The sequence below is a fragment of the Pipistrellus kuhlii genome, unplaced genomic scaffold, assembly GCF_014108245.1.
Source record: "Pipistrellus kuhlii isolate mPipKuh1 unplaced genomic scaffold, mPipKuh1.p scaffold_m20_p_19, whole genome shotgun sequence".
NCBI classification, from domain to species: domain Eukaryota; kingdom Metazoa; phylum Chordata; class Mammalia; order Chiroptera; family Vespertilionidae; genus Pipistrellus; species Pipistrellus kuhlii.
The window spans coordinates 6,092,902-6,115,384 of NW_023425504.1; the positions used below are offsets into that span (position 1 = coordinate 6,092,902).

The following is a 22,483-nucleotide window of genomic DNA, read 5'->3' on the forward strand; positions in this document are numbered from 1 at the left end:
TGCAGATTAAAATACGGAATAGGGCAAGTACAGAACTTGTGAATTGAGTGAGGTGAGCAAAAGGCCGGACTTGATTCCAGAATTGGAGGGAGAGAGGCTGCCTGAGCTTGAGGAGCCAGTGTGTGAGTGGGGGGGGAGGGGGGGGAGAAAGAAAGAAGTTAGGAGATTGGAGATAGGCTAGGACTTAATAAGGAGGATAGGCTGGTTTCTGCATTTCCCCAAGACTGCTTATGGGGCACAATTCAAGCTCTGCTGGGATGCTAACCCCAACGTAATGGATAAGGGGGCATCCAGGAAAAGCAGTGTTCTGATGTTGCCTACTGGCTAGAAATGAAAATTCAGCTAAAACCACTGGGTGGCAGCCTGGTGTTCTGGTGTTCGGAAGCAGCTCTGCAGTGCCACTGCTTCTGCTGCTGCCATAGGAGTGAGGGTGGGGGTAGGGGGGCTGAATTCATCTGGGAGCTCCGGTCTTTCTCCAGAATGGCTACAAGTGTTGCCAGGCAAAATACCTCAATGGTGTGTGTGTGTGTGTGTGTGTGTGTGTGTGTGTGTGTGTGTGTGTGTAGGGGGGCGGGGTGAGTCCGAGCTCAGAGCAAGTAAAAGGAACTTCCTGAGGACTCCAGCTGGGGCATTCATTACCTGGTCACCTGAGAGTTATATACTGAGAAACACCCCATCCTGCTGTTCCCCATCTTCAAGCACCACCCCCTTCACCCCCACCTCCGCTCCTCCAATGCAACTAGCTCATCCTGGTACCTCCTCCATCACTGTTGTTCCCGAAGCTCCTTTCGGGAAGGGAAGAGGAAGGGAGAAGGATTTAGTGATGGGGCACTGCTTAAGCCCCTACAGGTGTTAGCACCAGCGGCCAGCTGGGGACTTGGGGGGTGGGGGGGCGGGTGGGAGAGGCCCGGGCCGCCAGGGGAGGGGGCCTCTGGGCGGCTGTCTAGCTAGAGGAGCAGGAGAAAAGCTCTTCCTGAGGAGGTTGCTTGCAGCGACGGGATTCTGGTGCTCAGACTTCGTGCCGCGCCCTGCCCAGAGCAGCTGCAGCGACAACCACCGCGAAGATGGGAGGCCATTACCTGTTTGATCCCCGTCGGAAAGCTGGCGCCGGCCAACTTTTCCTGATCATCACCCCGAGAAGTTGCAAGGACTAGTCCGAGGGTCCGAGGGGCCAGGGTGAGGACGCGCTCCCGGGAGCGTCGCCCCTTCCTCCTCCCTTCCCCGCCTGCACTCGCAGCCTCTCTCCCGCCCGCGCACTCCCTCCGCCTGCCTCGCCTCCCTCCTGCAACCCCCCTCCGCAAAGCACAGGGCCGGGAGGGAGAGGGGGGCGGGGTGCAGCCAAACTCCGACTGGAGCCGCCTGGACTTGCACAGTGTCCTCGGGGCGCAGGGGCCAAGCGCACACAGTCGCGCAGCTCTGCCTCTGTCCCCCGTCTCGCTCGCGATCCCGGCCCGGGGCTGTGGCGTAGGCTCGACCAAGGCAGCCTGCTAGACCCAGGCAGCCTGCTGCTCGAACCCCGAACCCCGAAGCCCGCGCTTGAGCGGGACCACTGCTGCCAGAGGAGCTCAGACGGCACGCTGAGCCCCCTCCTGGGCTGAAGCCCTAGAGTGGAGAAGTCCAGGCGAGCAGGCTCCAGAGCCAAAGGCGGCAAAGGCGTAGGGCTGCAGAAGAGCGGCGGAAGAGAGGGCGGAGGAGGGAAAGCCAGAAAGGGGCAGGAAAGAAGTGGTGGTGGTGGGCGTCCTGGCCATGGCGGCGGCGATCGCGAGCTCCCTGATCCGGCAGAAGAGACAAGCCCGGGAGCGGGAGAAATCCAATGCCTGCAAATGTGTCAGCAGCCCCAGCAAAGGCAAGACCAGCTGCGACAAAAACAAGTTAAACGTCTTTTCCCGGGTCAAACTCTTCGGCTCCAAAAAGAGGCGCAGAAGGAGACCAGGTCGGAAGGGGCTTTGGGTTGTTTTGGTTTTGTTGTGGTGGTGCTTTTTTGCTTCATACTTTACGGATTTGGAGGAGCAAGAGGGTGTGTAGGTGACTGTAGGTGAGTTTGTTTGTGGCTCACCTTGCGTGGATGTGGCCACCTAGCCAATGTGCATGTTGAGGGAAGTGATTGCTTTCTCATCTCCTTCATGACAGCACCGGGCTTGCTGCATTGCCACTGCCATGGGACAGGCGCAGAGCCATGCCCTGCTCAGGCGGCGCGCCCCTAGCTTCAGGCATACCACATGTGTGCATGCCCCTGGGCCGGCAGGCGCGACACAGACATGGCTACAGTGTGTGTGTGTGTGTGTGTGTGTGTGTGTGTGTGTGTGTGTGTGTGTATACATTTCGGGCGCGGAGCTGGGCAGACACCACTCTCCCTCCCCCACAACCAAGGATAACCTAGGGAATTCCTCCCTCGCCTTTTATTCTTGCAAGTCTGACCCTTCCCCTCCAACTTCTCTGGGTTTCCCTTGTCTGGACATTCTGTTTTCTTTGATCACTTTAAAGCTGATCAGACAGACTTGACTTGTGGTGCAGCTTGGAGATTTTTTTGCTGGAAAGAGGGGAGTGGGTTCCTAGAACCTTTTATCAAAGAGCTGAGTGATCTGGTTAAAATAGTAAAACTGCCTACTTGCTACTAAAATGCAGTAGAGAGGATCTAAATGCATAGCCAGAGTGTAAGTCGTTTTGAACCTATTGAGTGATTAGCTTAACAGCATGTTCCTGTGCCAGGGGAAATTCACACAGCTGTAGGTGTCAGGTTGTGTCAAGGTAGGCATTCAGCCTAACCTGCAGCTTATTTGGGGATTCATAACCAAATGAATCAGTTCAGCTTTTTTTCTTTTAACTAGGTAAGTACTGCAGAATTTCAGACTTGCCAATCTGTTATTTCTCTATTTATGTGTTCACCCTGGAATGGAAATGCAAACATACATTTTCTGTTGGCTTGAAGTTTTTCAAGATATTAGCTGGAAGGCTTAAGTGGTTACAAAGCATGATTATGAGGCTCGAATAATCACATAAATATTATTTCAGTGCAGGTGTATTCAACATAAGCAACTTTTGTATAACATAGCTGTTATTGGTAAATTAGGTACTTTATTAATCTATGGTAAGTCATAATTGAAAATCATTTTAATTGAGAACATATTTAGGATAATTATATTTCTCACATTAAATTCAAAAATAAGCATGGACTATTTTTCTTTCCTTCCACCAACAAAAAAACCCTGGTCTTTTTGCACCCAATTTCCTAAGGATAATAAATATGCTAGGGTATGATAATGGCTGCTTTATTCTCCCCTCTGCCTTTTTTTGTATCACAGTTCAATTTTCTATATATAAGTCCCTTGATGGGGTTGTGGATTATTTATGTATTTCAACTTTCTTAGAATGGAGGGGATTGTTTATTCAAATTTCCATAATTCTGAGGGAAATGTTTACTAGTGTGTTTTTGGTTCCTGTTTGGCAAATCATTCTTAATTACAGTTGTTCTTTTTCTTTTCCTTCCATGTGAAAAGTGGCACATTGCTAAAAGGCAGAATTTGGCATTTGCCAACCCATTCCTAATACTCATTGGGATAGAGGAACAGGCTGGAAGGCAAAAGACAAGCTATCATAAGCTGTAGCTGCTGTCAGCTTTAGGGCTTTATCAGTGTTATGAGGTAGAAATCAAGTGTTTTCTTTGATTGGAGATTTATTCTAAAATGAAGTTTGTTTTCTTTCTTTCAGAGGACTGTTTAAAATATAGCTTGACCTTTTCCACTAAAAGTTGTACATAAAGTTATAAGTTTGAATTCTGAATCTTTTCAACTACTTATACACAACTTAACATGATCCAAACCTGGTTCTCTTTACAGAGCCTCAACTTAAGGGTATAGTTACCAAACTATACAGCCGACAAGGCTTTCACTTGCAGCTGCAGGCAGATGGAACCATTGATGGCACAAAAGACGAGGATAGCACTTACAGTAAGTGAATGCAAAATAAATAAGTATATCTCAGCATGTTGACATGGTTTTCTTTCCTCATTTTTTAAATAAACAACCCTTACTAAACGCTGAAGACAATGCAAAATGTCGTCAATACTATGTAATTCCGGTTATGAAAATTAACCTAAAGGAAGTTGAACCTAAAAATATCTAAAACAGTGAACTAAAGAAAATAATGTTGACACCTTCTGAAGAACAATTCAAATGTCATCTCCATGTTAATCTGCATGGATTTATGACTGTCCGTTAGAGTTTATTACTTTTTTCCCCCACAGAAAATTTGCTCACCCACAAACTGATCCTGAAATAGCATGTTATTTCTACTCTAAAGAATTGACCTGTCCCAAGAGAGAGAAGTGGTTTCATGTCATAAGAATTCAACGTTATAAGCTTTTATTTCTGTCCCCCTCCACACACACTGATAATTCTGACACTAATTGGGATTTTAACAGAGATACCTCCACAGGTGGGTAAAGAGGTCTCTTTTAGTACTTTATTTTTAACTATGAATTAAGTAAAGACCAAATTGGAGACCATAATGTTGAACCTAAAAAATAAACATGTCAAAACTAAATTTTGTATATAATTATTAAAGTAAGATGATTCCAAGTTTTTACATAATTTTCTTATTATATATGCTTTCTTTATTTGGAGTAATAAAAACATAAACACACAAATAGTGAAGCCCATCTTCAGTAATAATAATTGGTGTTTTCTTACAATTTACAGATTCCTGCAGACCTATGAAAGGTTCTATGAGGCTAAAACATCTAGTTTTGGCAATTGATTCTCCATTTTTCTAATATATATTGCATTTCCCTCAGACTTTGATAATTTCCCAGAAATAATTCCCATTTTTGGCTGAACTCTGCCAAGGAAAGCCAGTCTGAATACTAATGAGTCTTATTATGATACATTTGTATAGATTCTTGGCTATAGACAGCAAAGCCATAGACTAGGGTTCCAAAGTTAGGTGTTAAAGTTTCACACCTATTCAGAATGTTTCCTGTGCTGATAGCGAAGTTATGAACTCAAGAGGAAGTCTCCTTTAATTACCTGTGAGGAAATATCGTTTGGTAGCTAGGATGAAAAAAATACTGAATGGTTCTTCACTGTTTTGCAAAATGACATGTTACTGTTGTGATATAAAAGTAGCCTAGACATTCTCTTATGCATGTTCTTCCTTTGAAAAAATTAGTCAAGTGTAACTACAGACATTAGTAATGATGTTCAGTAATAAAACATTCCTGTAAGCCAATATGTACAAATCGGTATGTGGAGAAGAAATTAGGAGATGCAAGCTGCTGTTTTCCAAAGTATCACAGCACAGTGGATCCTTTGGGTGTTGTTGAAAGGAAATTTATGATTATGGTAGCTGCTAATGAGCCTCAAACAGTCAAAATTTCCCCAATTTATTTTTTAATATTTTTTTTTGATTTTTTTTTTTTTTTACAGAGAGGAAGGGAGAAAGATAGAGAGTTAGAAACATCGATGAGAGAGAAACATTGATCAACTGCCTCCTGCACACTTTCTACTGGGTATGTGCCTACAACCAAGGTACATGCCCTTGACTGGAACCAAACCTGGGACCCTTGAGCCTGCAGTCTGATGCTCTATCCACTGAGCCAAACCAGTCAGTGCTCTCCCATTTATTTTTAACCTTGGAATCAGATAAAAATTTGTTTTGGGTCTAGTGTTCAGATGTATTTTCTGAAAAGGAAAAAAAGAATAAGTGATTCATTTGTGGTGCCTTATAAACAGAGATGTACCAAATACATTAAGATTACACCGCATATAGTCATTTTAGGCTATATATGCATATATATTCATATACATATACATATATATACATGCGCGCATGCACACACACACACACACACACACACACACGTAAAACAAGGCTCTGTTCCTTACTATGTAGCTTTAGTAGATTTTACTCTTCAATTCCTCCACATGCATAGCTTCTATCTTTGGTTGTCTTATAATTGTCACTGATATACATGGCATTTTTGTATGCTAACAATATTGTAAGACCTTTCAAGAGCATAGATTAATAACCAGAATCTGTGTTTAGGCAGATTGAAATAATAAAAGGTAAGTCAATCAATGGTTAAGTATTACCATAACATGAAGGATACAAATGAGAAGTATCTCAAAACAAATAGCAAGTCTGTGGGGCTCAACTCTACCTTTGATAATAAGTGTGACCAGAGGCGAGGGAGCTAGCGTATCTTCCCAGTTGAGGATATTATAGGGTATAAGTCATAATAAAACAAGAATGTTTAATGATTAAGAGGATCATTAAAATTGAAGTCTAGCCATATATAATTTTCACCCTAAAGCCAAGCAATTTTCTTGGCATTCATTACTTAATTACTTTAAATGAGTAGAACAAGGGGAAAATTTTATTTTCTCTGCAGCACTTTTTCAATTATATAGTATTTTCTTAATATGTATTACTGGATTTCCTTACCATGTATTTCTAGTATTATGTTTTTACTAGAGGCTCAGTGCACAAATTCATGCATGGATGGGGGTGATGTCCAGCTGGCCCAGTTCTAATCTAGAGAAGGAGATGGCAGGAGGATGGCTGGCTGACCTTCCCTGATTGGGGCTGGATCAGAGCCAGCAGGCTGGGGGGAGGGGTATTGGGCAATTGGCTGGTGGTCCCTGCCCCCAATTGGGATGTGGGGCCTATTAGGGGTGGGGCCAGCTGTGGAGAGGGCTGTGGGTGGTGGGCCAGCTAGCCCCACCCCCAAATGGGGCCAAGGTAGGGGCCATGGGAGTTTGACTGGCCAGCCCCACCCCCAATTGGTGTGAGGGGAGGTCAGGGGCCAGTGGCCTTGGGGAAGGAAGGGCCAGGGGTGGTTGGCAGGCCCTGCCCCTGATTGTTGTGGTGGGAGCCCATTGAGGGTGGGGCTGACTGGGGTGAGGAGCTGCAGGAGGTTGGCCAGCAGGCCCTGCCCTCTATTGGGGCAGGGAGGGCAATCAGGGGCTAGGCCAGCCTGAGGGAGAGATGATGGGGAGAAGCCAATCAGGGGCGGGGCGGCCTGGGGAGGGGCCAAGGGAGGTTGGCCTGCTGGACACACCCCTCCTCCATCAGCAGGTTCACTGGCTGCAGTGTGCATCATAGCGACCTGTTGTTCTGGTTCTGGTTGTTATAGCATTCTGGTCACTGGCTTTAATATGTATAGATTTTTCTAATTTTTAGTATTTTTAATCATACTTTTCTCATTTAGTTTAATTTGATTGGTTTTATATTTAATTCAGAGATGGTAAGCAAGATGATGATAAGACAGATCAGTTCACGTTTACTCAGATACATTTATTTCTAAAAACATGTGTTTGGCATTATGTATTTAAGATGACCTCAGATAGATTTATTTTAATGATAAATGTCCGTCCAATAAAATCTCATCATGAGCAAATCAGCCATTGTAAATTATGTATTTCTCCTGAAAAGGAAAAAAATGATAGACATTTCATGGCAGCAGTTTTATTATATCTGCCTTGGATGCAGTGAGAGCTATATTAATAAAATAGGCAACTTTCTCTTCAAACCTGCAGTGGTATTACCAGTTTAATGCTTGAGGTCTTTCCAACCTTCACTAGGGTATATTTTTATTAACTACTCCCTTTGAGAAATTCACCTTAGCCAAACTGAAAGGATGACCTCATTGTTGATTTCAGAAACACTGAGTACCAACTGTGTGCACATCTCTGAGAAAATGGTCCCTGCAAGGTACAAGGAATTTAATTTTTGTTATATAGACAGAGGACAAAAAACAAAAACAAAACCAACAACAACAAAAAACACCCTTCTTATTAAAAGCTTCTTTAAAACATGGAGGAATATGGAATTTATGTATTTACTAGTAGTAATGTGTTTTAGATACACAAATTAAATCTATTATTTATTTATCATATTTACAGTAGGTTTATCCTAATTAAAAAAATATCTTAAGTTCATGAGGAAGTAATCCATATTTAAAGAAATAGAGAAAAACATTGATCAGTCTAAGATCACTCCTAATAAAATTGCTTTGCATTTTTATCTGGAAAGACTGGCCTTTTAGACAGATTTTAAACCAACCCAATTTAGGATCTATTTTGATCATAAAGAAAAGATTGGAGTATAATAGTATGACCAGCCATTTTCTGCTTTTGCTACCGTCCTCAAATTTTCTTTGAGTATGATTTTTGTTTTTTAATTAGGCTTCATAGAAACCTAGTGAGAAATTCATATTTACTATATTGTTAACAACATTATTCAAGATACAATTATTGTTTTTTGCTTCTCTTCCTTCTACTACTTTCTGATGTTTGGTATATAAGTGTTCTACTGCTCATTAGAAAGAACCCACACCAGAAAGTGGCTGGGGTACAAAGTGAAAATCAAACCAATCTCTCTCTACTTGTTATAAACTGGATTAAGAGAACTAAGAAGGTTCAGAATATTGTAAAAAGTCAAGTTCTAGAAACTTGTGGAATTTATTTATCATACTCTGTCATTTTTTAGTATGACCAAACTAGGATTCATATTTATGTTGGTGTGTAGTTGTCTAGTAGTATGGCTTTTAAACTAATTCCATATGGAGGTTTTGATTTGGTTTAGTTTTATTTTAATAATATCAGAATTTGTAAACTATGATTTTTTATATGATGGGATTATGATTTATTACTTTCCAGAAATGTAATAACCTGTTTCACCTTACAAATTGCTATCAACCCACAAATGGGTGTTGAGCGCCTACTCTGAGCAAGGCATCCTCAACAGAAAGAGATATACATGACATTCTCAAAGATCTCAGACTTCTTTCCTGTTCATTGCATTGTCAAATATAGCATGAAATCCTGGCTTGCAATCTGTGCAATTACTTTCCTTTACCTCACATAACAGAAGAGCACAGCTTTAATATGATGAGTATTAAATGAAATACCATCAGTGACATGTGGTAGGAACACTTGTATTTTGAACTGTACAGTGTGTTCTAGCTCCTCTTTGGTAACACTCTGATTTTAAGGGAAAGATACATTGTAGGCTCACTGAGAAATGTTTAGTTGTGCCTTAATATTTCTCATCCATATAACCCCATCTACTAGAGCAGAACCTATATGCAGCAAGATAAGAGATAAAAAAAAATGTTCTTACCCATGGTCTGATTCCTTTATTTATTATTTTAAAATATATTTTATTGATTTTTTACAGAGAGGAAGGGAGAGAGATAGAGAGTTAGAAACATCGATGAGAGAGAAACATCGACCAGCTGCCTCCTGTACACCCCCTACTGGCGATGTGTCAGCAACCAAGGTACATGCCCTTGACCTGAATCGAATCTGGGACCTTTCAGTCCACAGGAAGATGCTCTATCCACTGAGACAAACCAGTTTCGGCTCCTTTATATATTCTTATTCACAGAAATGATAGCAGACTGATTTACATCTTCCTCAAGACAGAAATCATCAACATTGGTCTAGGTCTCTTGAGAGAAAGGTGCATAGACTATTTTCAAAAGATGTGTGTGGCAAGGACTACACTTTAAAACTGTACTGTTTTATTTTTATTCAGGGTGTAGGAGGGAGTAGACAGCTGGTAGGGGGAGGACACCCACTGGTTTTCTCCAGTGAGTGGTGTGTGATTGTGAGGAGAGCATGGGTGTAACTTTCACGCAGTCAAACCTTAAAATGGAGAAATGAGGGCCCCATTGGCATCAGCTGGTTGCCCACTTACAACTATTTTGCAAAAAGTAATTAATTAATTAAAAATAAGTAAACATATCAAATTCATTATTTTTATTCCTATAAGCTTTGCTCCTAGAAATGAAAAACTAGGACCCCTCTAAAACCTACCTTGGTAAATATTTGTTCTTTAAGAAATACTACTTTGGAACACAGAAAGTAAAAATGCATTTTTTCCAAAGCCTGGATTTATTTTTGGGTTGTTGCAATGGAAATAATGCAGACAATTTAGATGAGGGAATTGGACTCTTGTCTTTTCTAAGATTCTAGGAATTTGTCCCCAAATGGAAGACTGTAAATGTCTCCATGAATTGCAGCAGTTGTCTAAGGCACAGATTAAACTGTTAGTCTGTTGAGGATAAAGCTATTTAACCTATAGACCAATTCCTGTAACAGAATCACTCCAGAAGATTTAAGATTTCCCACCTTTAACACTATACAAACTATGGAATTATCTTCCATTTTTACAGGGTGTTTGAATATGTGTAGTTATAGTCCCAGTTATGTGACTGCAACCATGAGTCAAGTATCCTAAAGAGTAGAAGATGCCCTATATATTTGTATGTGTATAAATATAGTCAGTATCTATATTTTCTTACCAAGCACACATCTCTTTTTGCTGAACCAGATAGTGCTTTTGGAAACTTTGAAACCTATGGATTTCAGAATATAACATAGTTTTTACATTTTTTTTACATTTCAGCTCTGTTTAACCTCATCCCCGTGGGACTTCGAGTGGTGGCTATTCAAGGAGTTCAAACAAAGCTGTATTTGGCAATGAACAGCGAGGGATACCTGTATACTTCGGTAAGCCTTTTACTTACCCATGCTTTGATTATTACAGTTTTTATCTGATATGAAATGAAATATGCTGCATATGTGTTATGGCAGATTTCTGTGATGCAAGAAAGAGTGTTCTTGGTAGGAATATCTCATTTGAAAGGATAAATTAACTTCCAGTGAAAATTATATTTATTACTAATAATTTGAATCTAATATTTTGGGTGTCATAGCAAAGATCCACTGAACATTTTTGCATACAATGGCATTGGTTTATTATTTTATGTAGCTATCCTGCTTTGCAGCCTGGGGGAAAGCCATTTCTATAGGCTCAGTTCAACATAAATTTATCTATGTTTATTTCTAAAGAAGCTGATGAAACTTTTTCCTCAAATCAGAGCTAGGACATAACGAACAGTTCTAGATATACTTTTGTTTCTTATCTTTAGTTCAATTATTTCATGTTTTCTGTGTCTACTTTAAATACTATTATTTCATCAAGCACAGTTCAACCTCTTTGTACAAAAAATTTATGCTTACTTTTTTTTTTTTGCAAATTTATAATGAACAGTAAAAAATAGAACTTTTTCCAAGAAATTTATAAACATTGTAGACAGCAATTCAATACTGGCAACATGGGGCCAAATTAATATTTAAGTTTTTTTTTAAATATTTAAGTATAGACAGAAATAGTACAATACCAGGTTTAGAGTTTCATTATCATCAGTAGATCTAGTTACAAATTATAGGAGGCCACTTAATATATGAATATTTTAAATCTTTGTTTTGAATTTCATATATTTTAAGAAAAGGGTAGTATGTTAAAAATGGAGAAAACGCCTTGTAAATATTTGACTAGATAGCCTTGAAGTAGGCTATTACCAGGAGTTTAGAAATCTATTTCTCCAAATACAAAAGTCATTTCCTTTAACTGCTCTTGCTCTCTCATGTGTCCACAGTTTATTTCAAAGCCAGGTATCTAGAAACTGTGAGATGAGAAAGAAAGGTTGGAGAAGAGTAAGACCACAAACGGCCCATTCATTAAGTAAACTGGGGAGTCCATTTTATATTACTATGATAAAAGATTAATTATCACATAATCCTCAAAGCCTGGTCACTATCAATATTCCTATCAGGCCATTTTAACTGTATTGTTTAATAAATGCAGTGAATTTATTCTTTCTACAAATGAAAGATATTTTGATTTATTGCAAATATCATGAAATCTGTCACTTTAATACATTGCTATTATATAAACAATAGGAAAGGGATTTGCTTTTCAGATTTGTGCATCAAGGTAAGATAATTTAATAATGAAGAATTTTAATTAACCTCATTCAGATTAATAGACTACCTCAACAGGACCCGATTCAAAGGTAGGTTTTTAATAAAATAAATGACTGCTTTCTGAAACTTGTATTTCATCATGGGAAGGAAATGGAATATACTGGACATACTTTTGAGAAGATAAGTACCAGATGGCATAGGAAATAATTTTTACTAAGTTGTGGTCACTATTATAGTGCCACGAAGAGAAAGGTTGACACTTTAAAATTTTGCAACAATGCAGTTTTTTAAATTGGAAATAATATTTAAGTTAGAATGAAAAAAATGTAATTTAAATTAGGTAGTATGTCAGGTTTCCCCATTCAAGAAAATTAGGGTATTCAGTATTACCTTGAGAGAACTATGTTAAAAATCTATAGCCTACCTACCTTTCTCTGACTCTTTTCACTTAGCATAACAAGTAATATGATTTCACTCATATGTTGAATTTAATGAACAAACTGAAGTACCAAGCAAAACAGAGACAGACTCATAGATAGAAAGCAGGCATACAGCTCTGGGTTGGGGGGAAAGAGTTAGCAATAAAGAATTAAAAAAAAAAAAAGGATAACTCATCCACATGGATGACACTGGGGAGGAAAGGATTGGGGGAAGGGTTTTGGGAGGTGGAAGAGGACATACAGGGGCTAACTAGTGATGGAAAAAAAAATAAACAAAAACTGTATAGCCTACCATTCAAATTGACCATTATTCCAACAAACGGGTAAATGTCAGTATGAGTTCATTTCTAAGGCTTCCTAGGGGAATCAACATTGTAGATTGATGGGATTCCTTTCCATGTTGGGCAGGCCAATAGAGAGCACATGTGGGATGCTGTGTGAATTTTCTATTAAGAAAAAGGAATCTTAAGTAAGCAATTGCTATTAAGGAAAGTGAACTATGTTTTTGTAAAGGATGAAAGATGTATGACTGATAATATTGGAGTTTACCTACGGGAAAATTATCCAGGAAAGAATCAATCTTCTTTTCAGCATACATTTTTCAGTTCTTTTAACACCTTTTGTTGATCTTGATTTTGACTCCCTTCACCATATGGATCACTATCCTCAATGGGTGCTCCATTTTTTTTTATTATTATTATTTGAAGTGTGGTGCCCAGACTCTCTGAGGATATAGTCTGTTTAATGACTTCAGCAACTTGTGTCCCTGGGACCAAAAAGCTAAATGAACGTCATGCTTCATTTGGAAGAGGATCATTATTCCCTTACATAAAACCACAGTATCTGCTACTGAAATGTATGCAGTTTTGTTAGCTGCCACTTGGCAAAGAGAAAACAGAATTGGATGATGACCTAAGGAGGAAACAAAGTAAGAAAATGAAGTAGGAGCTACTGATGTGGACAAGTAAAAAAATGTAAGAAAGTCTTTGAAAAATAATCTTGGTGAGGGATTATAAAGGTCTACTTAAAGCATTTGCAGTAGCAAAAGCTTAATAAAGATGGATTCAGAAGATATTTTAGAGGTAGAATCATCATCAGAATTTAGTGACTTATTGGATTTTGAGAGAAAACAGGACTACTATGGATGGTTGAATATGTATGGTTGCCTCTCACCACACAAGTGGAAATAAAATACCTTCAGGGAAACATATATATATATATATATATATATATATATATATATATATATATATATATATATATAATTTGCACAATAGTAGGTTGGTAGGGGCCCTGAGAGAGAGGGAGAATTTCACCTTTAGCAATCAGGTTGATGGTGAAGTTATTAATCAAGATGAAGACCAAAGGAAAAAGGGCAGAATTAAGAAAGAAGATACCTAAGTACAACCCATAGCTAGAGGAAGAGATGTGAAGTAGAGATAAAATGTGGGAGTTATCACATGTAGGTTGTGGCTGGTGCCATGAGAATAGTTCAGAGAATATGTAACAAAAGAAGAAAAAATAATTTATAATATTAGCAAATAACAGCATGGATGTGGCCAGCAGCAGCAGAACTAATTGTTGTAGATAGCATAATATTGCAAAAGCTAAACAGAGTTTTCAGAACAGTCAGCCATGTCAACTGCTTTAGAGAAAACAAGTAAAATGAGAACTAAGACCATATAAAGGTCTTCAGTGATCTTGATAAGAACACTTTCAGTGGAGACAGAAGCCAGATTAGTGGCTTGTGGAGTGAATGGGAAGAGAGAAGGTAGAGGCAGTGTGTGTAGAATTTCTAAGGCAAGGAGAGTTATGGGTGAATGTGTAGAGGAGGACACAGGATTGTGGAAGGCTTTGGTGGTTCTTTGCTTAAGACATTTGAATATATAATAGTTTTAGTGGAAGGGAAAGAACCAGTAGAGAGGGAGAAATTAAAGACATAGGAAATGGGATTCTTTATGGAGTGGGGTTCCATAGGAGTCCAGAAGAGTGATGTAATTGAGTACAAGTGAAAGGATTAGATTCACTTTGAAAAGAAGGCTTACTGCTACAACAGGAGGCAAAGATATGAGGACAGATGCAGATGTAGGTATAGTAAGTCTGCAGGTGATGGATGAGAAAGTTGAAGGATTTCCAGCCAAATTATCTGTATTTTCCCATTGAAATATAATGAGAGGCCATTTGGTGAAAATCAGAACATAGGATGGCATAGGTGAATGTTTGCAATACTTATTTTGAGAAAAACAAGATAAATTTTCTAGTAAACTATGGCCCACGGACCAAATCGGGCCTATTGCTTGTTTTGTAAATAAAGTTTTATTGGAACACAATCACCCCATTAATTTACATATTGTATAAGGCTGCTCTTGCACTATAACAGCAGAGTTTAATAGTTGTAACAGAGACCCTGTGGCCCACAAGCCTAGATTATTTACTATCTTGCCCTTTTCCAAAAAGTATTTGTTGATCCCTAATGAGACAGTGATTCTCAACCATAGTTACCTATTAGAATCACCTTGGGACCTTTAAAAAGAATTCTAGTGTACTATACCTAAAGCAGTTTTATCAGAATATGAGGGTTGGGTCTGTGCATGAATATTTCCTAAAGCTACTCAGCTGATGCTAATATGTACCCTGGGTTAAAAACTACTGGTATAGGGCTAAGAAAAATGATTTTTGAATAGCATTCAAGCATTTAGAACCCTTGCAATGAAATCATAAACTATGAATTTATGTGTGCTTAATCCTTTATTAGAAATTTCTGATGCTGCCAAAACCAGTTTGGCTCAGTGGTAGAGCGTCGGTCTGCGGACTGAAAAGTCCCAGGTTCGATTCCAGTCAAGGGCATGTATGTTGGTTGCAGGCACATCCCCGGTAGGGGGTGTGCAAGAGGCAGCTGGTCAATGTTTCTCTCATTGATGTTTCTAGCTCTCTGTCTCTCTCCCTTCCTTTCTGTAACAAATCAATAAAATATTTTTTTTAAAAAATTTCTGATGCAGTTCATATTTTTCTGATCTTGTAAAAAAAAATTGCCTTTACATTCTGAAGAACTATTTTTTGAAATGTAAGAAAATGTTTATCCATGGAAAAGCTTTCTTATTTTATTCCATTTTTTCTACTCTTTTTATTTATGCTTCTAAACCCTTAATTTCTTTTAAATTTTTAAATTCTATTTTACATTTTTTACCCACATGTTCCCCCATTTTGTTCATTAAATAAAGAAATAATACCTCCATGCTGTTATTGCTACAGAGATAGCAATTTACTCCCCATGGTTAATCTTAGATTATTGCACTACACCTTTACCCTTCTATTTTTCCTTGTTTCCATGGGGGACAGACTTGATGTAGGCTCAAGTGGCAGTAAGAAACCATCTGTGGCACAGAGAATCATAATTAGCCATTATTTTATAACACATTTACTTTTTTCCATGATATAACTAAGTCTTCCTGGAACTAAATGATATTACTATTCACTATGAATAGAGAAATTTGTTCATACCTTTTGGTTTTCTTTACCAGTAATAACGAGTTGTACACATGCTTTTGAGAGTTCCTCAAAACTTAATAGTATAAATATTTACTAGTATAATACTATTTATAATACATATTTCAAAATTGCTTTAAATAAATAAACATTAATTATAGAAAACCAAGAGTCTTAAATGTGAAAATATTATTAATTACCTAGGATTTATTGTAATATTAATAGAATAATAATAATAATAATAATATTAGGTATTAGAAATCCTAATATATAAAAACCTAGGATCTTAACATCCAAAACGACTAAAGGCTCAACTGACAAGAAGTCAGTGCTGGATTGCCATGGTGACCCAGCACTGACTGCCCATTGCTGCAGGTGCTGTGACCTAGCACTGACAGCCAAGCGGGCTGTGGGTCAGGCCTGAAGAGAGGCCCAGGGAGAGAGAAGCAGGGTCTTATCCATAGCCTCTGTGGCAGCTGTTGATCAGCCCTGCCTCTCTCTTTCTCTCAGGGCCTGGCCAGCAGCCGCATCTCTCTTTCTCTCAGGCCTCTGCTGGGTCTCCTGATCAACCCCACCTCTCTGGTCAGGCGTAGGCCCATTGTCAGGCCCAGAGATGCTGACTGGCATAGAAAATGACCAATCAGAACCAAATCTGGGTGAAATGCGAGGAGCCAATGGCTGCCTAGGAAGTGGAGCTTTTGACACTGACTGGCATACAAACTGACCAATCAGAACCTAATCTGGGTGAACTGCGAAGGCAGAACCTAAGGTGGGGGCTGAGAAGTGGTTTTCAGGGCAACAGCTGTTTGGTCTAAGGCCATGGTCAGCAAACTGTGGCTTACAAGCCACATGCAGCTATTTGGCCCCTTGAGTGTGGCTCTTCTACAAAATACCATGGCCTGGGTGATCTATTTTGAAGAAGTGGCATTAGAAGAAGTTTAAATTTAAAATATTTGACTCTCAAAAGAAATTTCAATCATTGTACTGTTGATATTTGGCTCTATTGACTAATGAGTTTGCTGATCACTGGTGTAAGGTATAAGAAAGTTGTTCAATTTTTTAACAACTGGTTTGGCCGTATAGAGCATATGGCTGGCTATCAGTCCAGATACAGGGATTATGTATTTTTGTCTGCCAAGAGCATCTCCTCCAGATGAAACCCCCCCCCCCCATTTAAGCAACCCTATCCTATATAATCTGTCTATACTTCCTTCCAGACAAAATCATGATCGTGGGGGCCAAGGCAGAGCCTGTTAGGGGTGTTCAGGCTGGCAAGGGAAGGCTGTTGGGCGCAACACGCTAGCAGGGGAGAGCAGTTGGAGGCAAGATCAGACTGGCAGAGGGGGGCAGTTTGGGATGATCAGGCAGGCAGCCAGATGCAATTAGGAGAAATCAGGCAGGCAGGAGGTGAGCAGTTAGGAGCCAGTGGACATCCCCCAAGGGGTCCCCAATTGGAGAGGGTGCAGGCTGGGCTGAGGGAAACCTCCCCCCACCCCATGCACAAATTTTGTGCACCGGGCCACTAGTAAGATAATAAAAATTCAAAGTTAAACCCAACACACATTTTTTCTTGATTTTGAAATGTTCCACAAAGCAGTAGTATTTTTATCTGCCTAGTTACTTACCTTTCATCTACACTAGTTTTTCTATTTTCAGAGTCCAGATTGTTACTTGGGTAGTTGTTGGGGTTGGTGTAGCTAAATTGTATGAACAAGTAGAAATTATTTGATAAGTAAAACATTTCTGTTCTAGAAAGGACTTAATAGGAGTGATTTTACTGCCTTGTTTTATGGTCCTGAGACCATGACAACAAACTATCGATAGATGGAAGAACAGAAAGCAGGTCTCTGTAAGAGTCAGCTTGTTGCCATGGAAATGAGACAGTTTGTGTTACAGGGACCTAGTAAGACTTGTAACTTGAACAAAGAAATGTAGTTTCCTTCTTTACTAGATTATTACCACATACCTTAATTTGCCAGGTTTCTTCTCTCATCGGATGTTAATTTTGATGATCCAATCAAGATATTGTCTAATTTTCTAATATGCACTTCTTGCTTTTTTCTCTTTTACAACTAGTAAATAATCAATTGAGAAACACTTTGAATAAGCATCCTGCTCCTAAGAGCCCCATTTTAAAACATTTCCTGGAATCCCAACCTATTTTAAAAAGTAAAATAATTTGTCAATAAATTGAGAAATGACCAATAGCTAAATTAAGGAGGTGAAAAGTTAACATTTTTTTTTAACCACTGTGAAAAAACATCATAAAAAGAATATCCAGCAGCAAAGAATTTTCTGGATTCAGCATTCTAGTCATTGTGCTTAAATACCATTATTTAATGGAAGGTTAGTTTATATTGTCTAGGTGAATTAAATTTTGGTTCTGGTGTATAGGACGACCCCCTAATTTTACAGTTAAAACACAGGTTTAGGCCTATATTCGCTGCATAAGGCTATCTCCCACTTCAGAGGCAACACCAGTTTCAGCTTAGTTGTAATTTTGATGTGGTTGTGAGAGGCAGCAAGTGCAGGTGTTTACCTATGCCGCCATCTTGGTTCTCCTCTGGATAAACATTTTTTTATGAGCATTTTTAGTTCAGACTAATGGGTTATAAGGGAAGTTATAAACGTATATACATATTTCTGAGTGGTATCAGCAAACACGTACAATGAAGAAAATGAACTTATTTCACAGGAAGAAATGCAGATAAAATAAGCACATTTTATTTGCTTATGTATGGTTCTGCTAGCTCAAGAAGCTAAATTTAATTTTTAAAGAGGCTTCCAGTTATTGTGCTGATCCTACTGAGTTATAAGTCAATAAAAGTATTGTATTGAAAAATATACAGAAGTAGCTGTTTTTGTCTTAGATATTCATTCAGAATACCAATGAATCAGCATAATTTTCAAACCTGAAATACATTTCTAAAGTCACAGATTCTTTCACATACTTAGATCATTTTGCAGTTAATGGAAGTTTCCTTCAAATGTGGAAGACAATCTACCTTGGCATTATTTGAATATGAAATCAGATAAATCTGTTTGGTTGTACCTTCAGAGTCAAGTGTCTTCTCTTCATTGTATCTGCAAAAAAAATAACCCAAACTGGTAAATTATCCAGGGTGAAGGTCTAGTTTCATAGGGTGAAGAATGACTAAGGATGGTGTTTTCTCAGAAATCAAGGACACAGTAGTATTTGTAGCTAAATAGTGTAATATTGGCTCCATATGTTTTTGGGGCCAAGCTGAAAAAATAATTCAAATCAGAGGTCATGGGACACATACTTAATAGAGTGTCTAACAGCTTTAACTTAGAAGTGAAATTCATATTTGTATGAAGAAAAGCCAGTCTCTTAGAGCTATAGAATAAAATAATTGGCAAGAACAATGAAGGAAAAATTAAGCAAGTAAAGCCAGACATAAAAAGGTAATATGTAATGCACACACACACACACACAGAGACACATATTCAACACACATACATGAAAGACAAATGGAAGAAACCAATCTTGTATTTATCACTCTGTTACTATTATGGTAAGAGTTATTTTGGCATTCCTAAAATAATTCTGTTTTAAATATATATCCTACACCGAACATGAAATACCTTTGCAGATTGTTCTATAGACATATTTGGTAATGCTTAATAGCTATATAAAACAAAGAAATTAAACTTTTGGCTATATTTTATGTAATTATCCAATGAATCTCATGTCTTGGTGAAAACATTGTTGTTAGTTCTTCCCTTCTTGTTTGTATAATTATATATATATATATATTTTATTAATATCTTTATTTACAATGCTGCAGCATAATTTTTATTGAATTTATTAGGGTGACATTGGTTAATAAAATTATATAGGTTTCAGGTGTACAATTATACATTATCTGCATATCGTACTCTGTGTTTACCACCCAAAGTCATCTCATTTCATTGCCATTTATCTTCCCTTTACCCTCTCCTACCTCTCTTAGTCCCCCTTTCCCTCTGATAATTGCCATTCTGTTTTCTGTCTGAGATTGTGGGTTGTTTTTGTTTGTTTTGCTTAATCCCTTCACCTTTTTTACCCAGCCCTCCTCCAAACCCCTCCCCTCTGACAACTGTCAGTCTTTTCTCTGTATCTATGAGTCTGTTTAAAACAAATGCTATATTAAGAGGGGGAAAAAAGATACTACATAATGATAAAGGGATAAATCCAACAAGAAGATACAACTCATATAACATTTATGCACCCAAGATAGGAGCACCTAAATATCTAAAGCATATCTTGATGAACATAAAGGGAGAGATCAACAGTAATACAGTCATAGTAAGGGATTTTGATATCTTATTAACATTAATAGATAAAATCTCTAGACAGAAAATCAACAAAGGAAATAGCAATCTTAAATGTTTATATAATATTATTCCACAGAAACTATCAAGACCTTATTTCTTATTGCCTTTCTTTCTATTAAAGTTGTGTTATAAAAAGGTTTATCTAACAAATCCTGTACTCATTAAGTAGTAACTAATTTGAGTTCTCTTCACCTCCCCTTACTCATAGAAAAATGCCAAGTAAAAAATACCTTTCTAATACATAATTAATTCAGATATATATAATAAACAATGAAAGCAAATTATATGATTTCTGCCAGGCCTTTTGAATATTTAAAATAAGCTAATGGGCCCAATTATAACTCTTCATGGATCCTCTCAAGTGTTAACATTTTAAGATTATATAAGAAAGTAAATTTCTGAGACACAAGAAAAATAACCGAAGGCAACAGCACTGGTTCAGTGATTATACTGCTTAAAGGGAACTGTCACTGCTTAACAGGGAAACTTTAAATGAAAGCATCATTTTGATCATTATAATAGCTGGAACCAAGGTTAATAATTGGCAAAACCCTAACTAATACATTTAATATGTTTTGCCCAGGTTGAATGTGTGAATAGATAACAAGTCTATGTTAAAATTTTGTTTTGTTTTTCTTAATATATTTTATTGATTTCATACAGAGAGGAAGGGAGAGAGTTAGAAACATCGATGAGAGAGAGTCATTGATCAGCTGCCTCTTGCACACCCCCTACTGGGGATATGCCCACAACCAAGGTACATGCCTTTGACCAGAATCGAACCCGGTACCTTTCAGTCCCCAAGCCGACGCTCTATCCATTGAGCCAAACCGGTTTCGGCTATGTTAAATTTTTGATTAAGTTATTCATCAGATACTTTTATGCTAACTGCTTTTGGCAGTCCTGGAATTGGAACTACTGGGAAAGCCTCAATTGATTTCTTAGATATATATACCCAGTAGCTATAATATATTAACATTGTCTTCCTTATGAGTCTCAGGTATGTATAGGAATTCTGGCTCAGCATTAACACAAGTAGCCAGAATTAGAAATGATGTCCATTTTTACTAGAGAAAAAAAAAAATGATTATGGAGATTTGAAAAAGTCAAGTGTAAATAAACAATTCCAAGGTGTTAGAATGAAGAATGCTATAATACAGAGGATGAAAAATGCTTACCAGAGGGAGAGTATGAATCATTCCATAATACTTTCATAATTGGCAATAAAACACTAAAAAATGACAGTGACTGCTTTCAGAAGTGAGACTCTAACAGGTAAAACTTGATTGTATATAGCAAATATTTTAACAAAAACGCATGTTTATAAAAAATCTATTGCTATAAGCTGCCACAAAATCAGCAAGTCTACAATAACAAAAGTTTTGTTGCTTGTCTAATTAGAAAATTCTCACAAATATTGTAAAAAATATTTTCTGGTCCTTGCCCATCATAATTATGATTCATTGTAATATAAATGTTAATGAAAGAGCCTCTTTGTAGGCTATTTTCCCAGAAGCCTAAGGGAGAATTGAAGCTGAGTGCTTCCTTACTGTATTATAACCCTTAAAGGAAAGATTTCCTATAAACTCTCTTCTTTCCTCTAGTCTCAGGAAGCCCAGTCTCAGGAACTCCCAGAGAAACTGGGACTAAAGAGGGTTCAGGATCTTTGTCAACCAACCAATTACCAAATATATGTAGAATATCCACAGGGTGACTAGGCACCCCAAACAGTAGTCACCATGATCTATATTGAGACTCATCTTATGTTCAGAGTCCTAATTGTTAATAGTTGACCTACTATAGCAGGGGTGGGGAACGTTCTCACCCAAGATCCCTATTAGGCCCTCGATATCATTTGGTCTGGCCCTGCCAAAACATTAAGGGTGATTTAATTAAATAAATGTTTGACCAAATAGAGCAGGCTAATTTTTACGTTGATAATTTTGTATGGCCAGTGATGTTATAAATATCCAAATGGCCCTTGACAGAAAAAAAGTTCCCCACCCCTATACTACAGGAAGGATAGGCATAAACTTTCTCCCTGATTTCTGCAGCTATGTAGTGCTATTTTTAGTCCAGAACTCCCTGCTAGAAAACTGCACATAGGAAAATAATTTGAATGCCCTTCTGTTTGATAGTTTGTGAGGATACATCATTATGGAAATGTACCGGTTTTGTTGAACAATATATATTGGATGTTTAGAACCACAATCTTCAGCAGATTACATTAAGACCATGTTTATAAGTCATGGGAAGGTAAAATGGAATACAGTGGATAAGCAGGTTTTAATTATATCAAGAAATGATGTTAATTGAAGTCCTTTAAAAGTTTTATAAATAAGTGTCTCTAAAAAAGTCTTCCACTTGTATAACACAGGTGGCTTAGAGTGGATTCAAACAACCAAAACATATTTGGACAGTGACAGAAGGAAATCTTATTCATTT

The 22,483-nt window shown here is 38.2% G+C and overlaps 1 protein-coding gene across 5 annotated transcripts in view; it reads left to right on the top strand.

Moving 5' to 3' along the window:
• FGF13 (fibroblast growth factor 13) overlaps nt 1–22,483 on the top strand; it is a 519,688-nt gene that overhangs the window by 435,847 nt on the left and 61,358 nt on the right. For 3 of the 5 annotated variants that reach the window (XM_045583478.1, XM_036443337.2, XM_036443342.2), the window contains 2 exons: nt 3,837–3,947; nt 10,411–10,514. In XM_045583478.1, coding sequence (XP_045439434.1) covers nt 3,837–3,947; nt 10,411–10,514 — 215 coding nt within the window. Of the gene's footprint in view, nt 1–787; nt 1,934–3,836; nt 3,948–10,410; nt 10,515–22,483 lie in introns of those variants that run through there. The other 2 variants (XM_045583479.1, XM_036443340.2) reach the window with 2 other exon arrangements.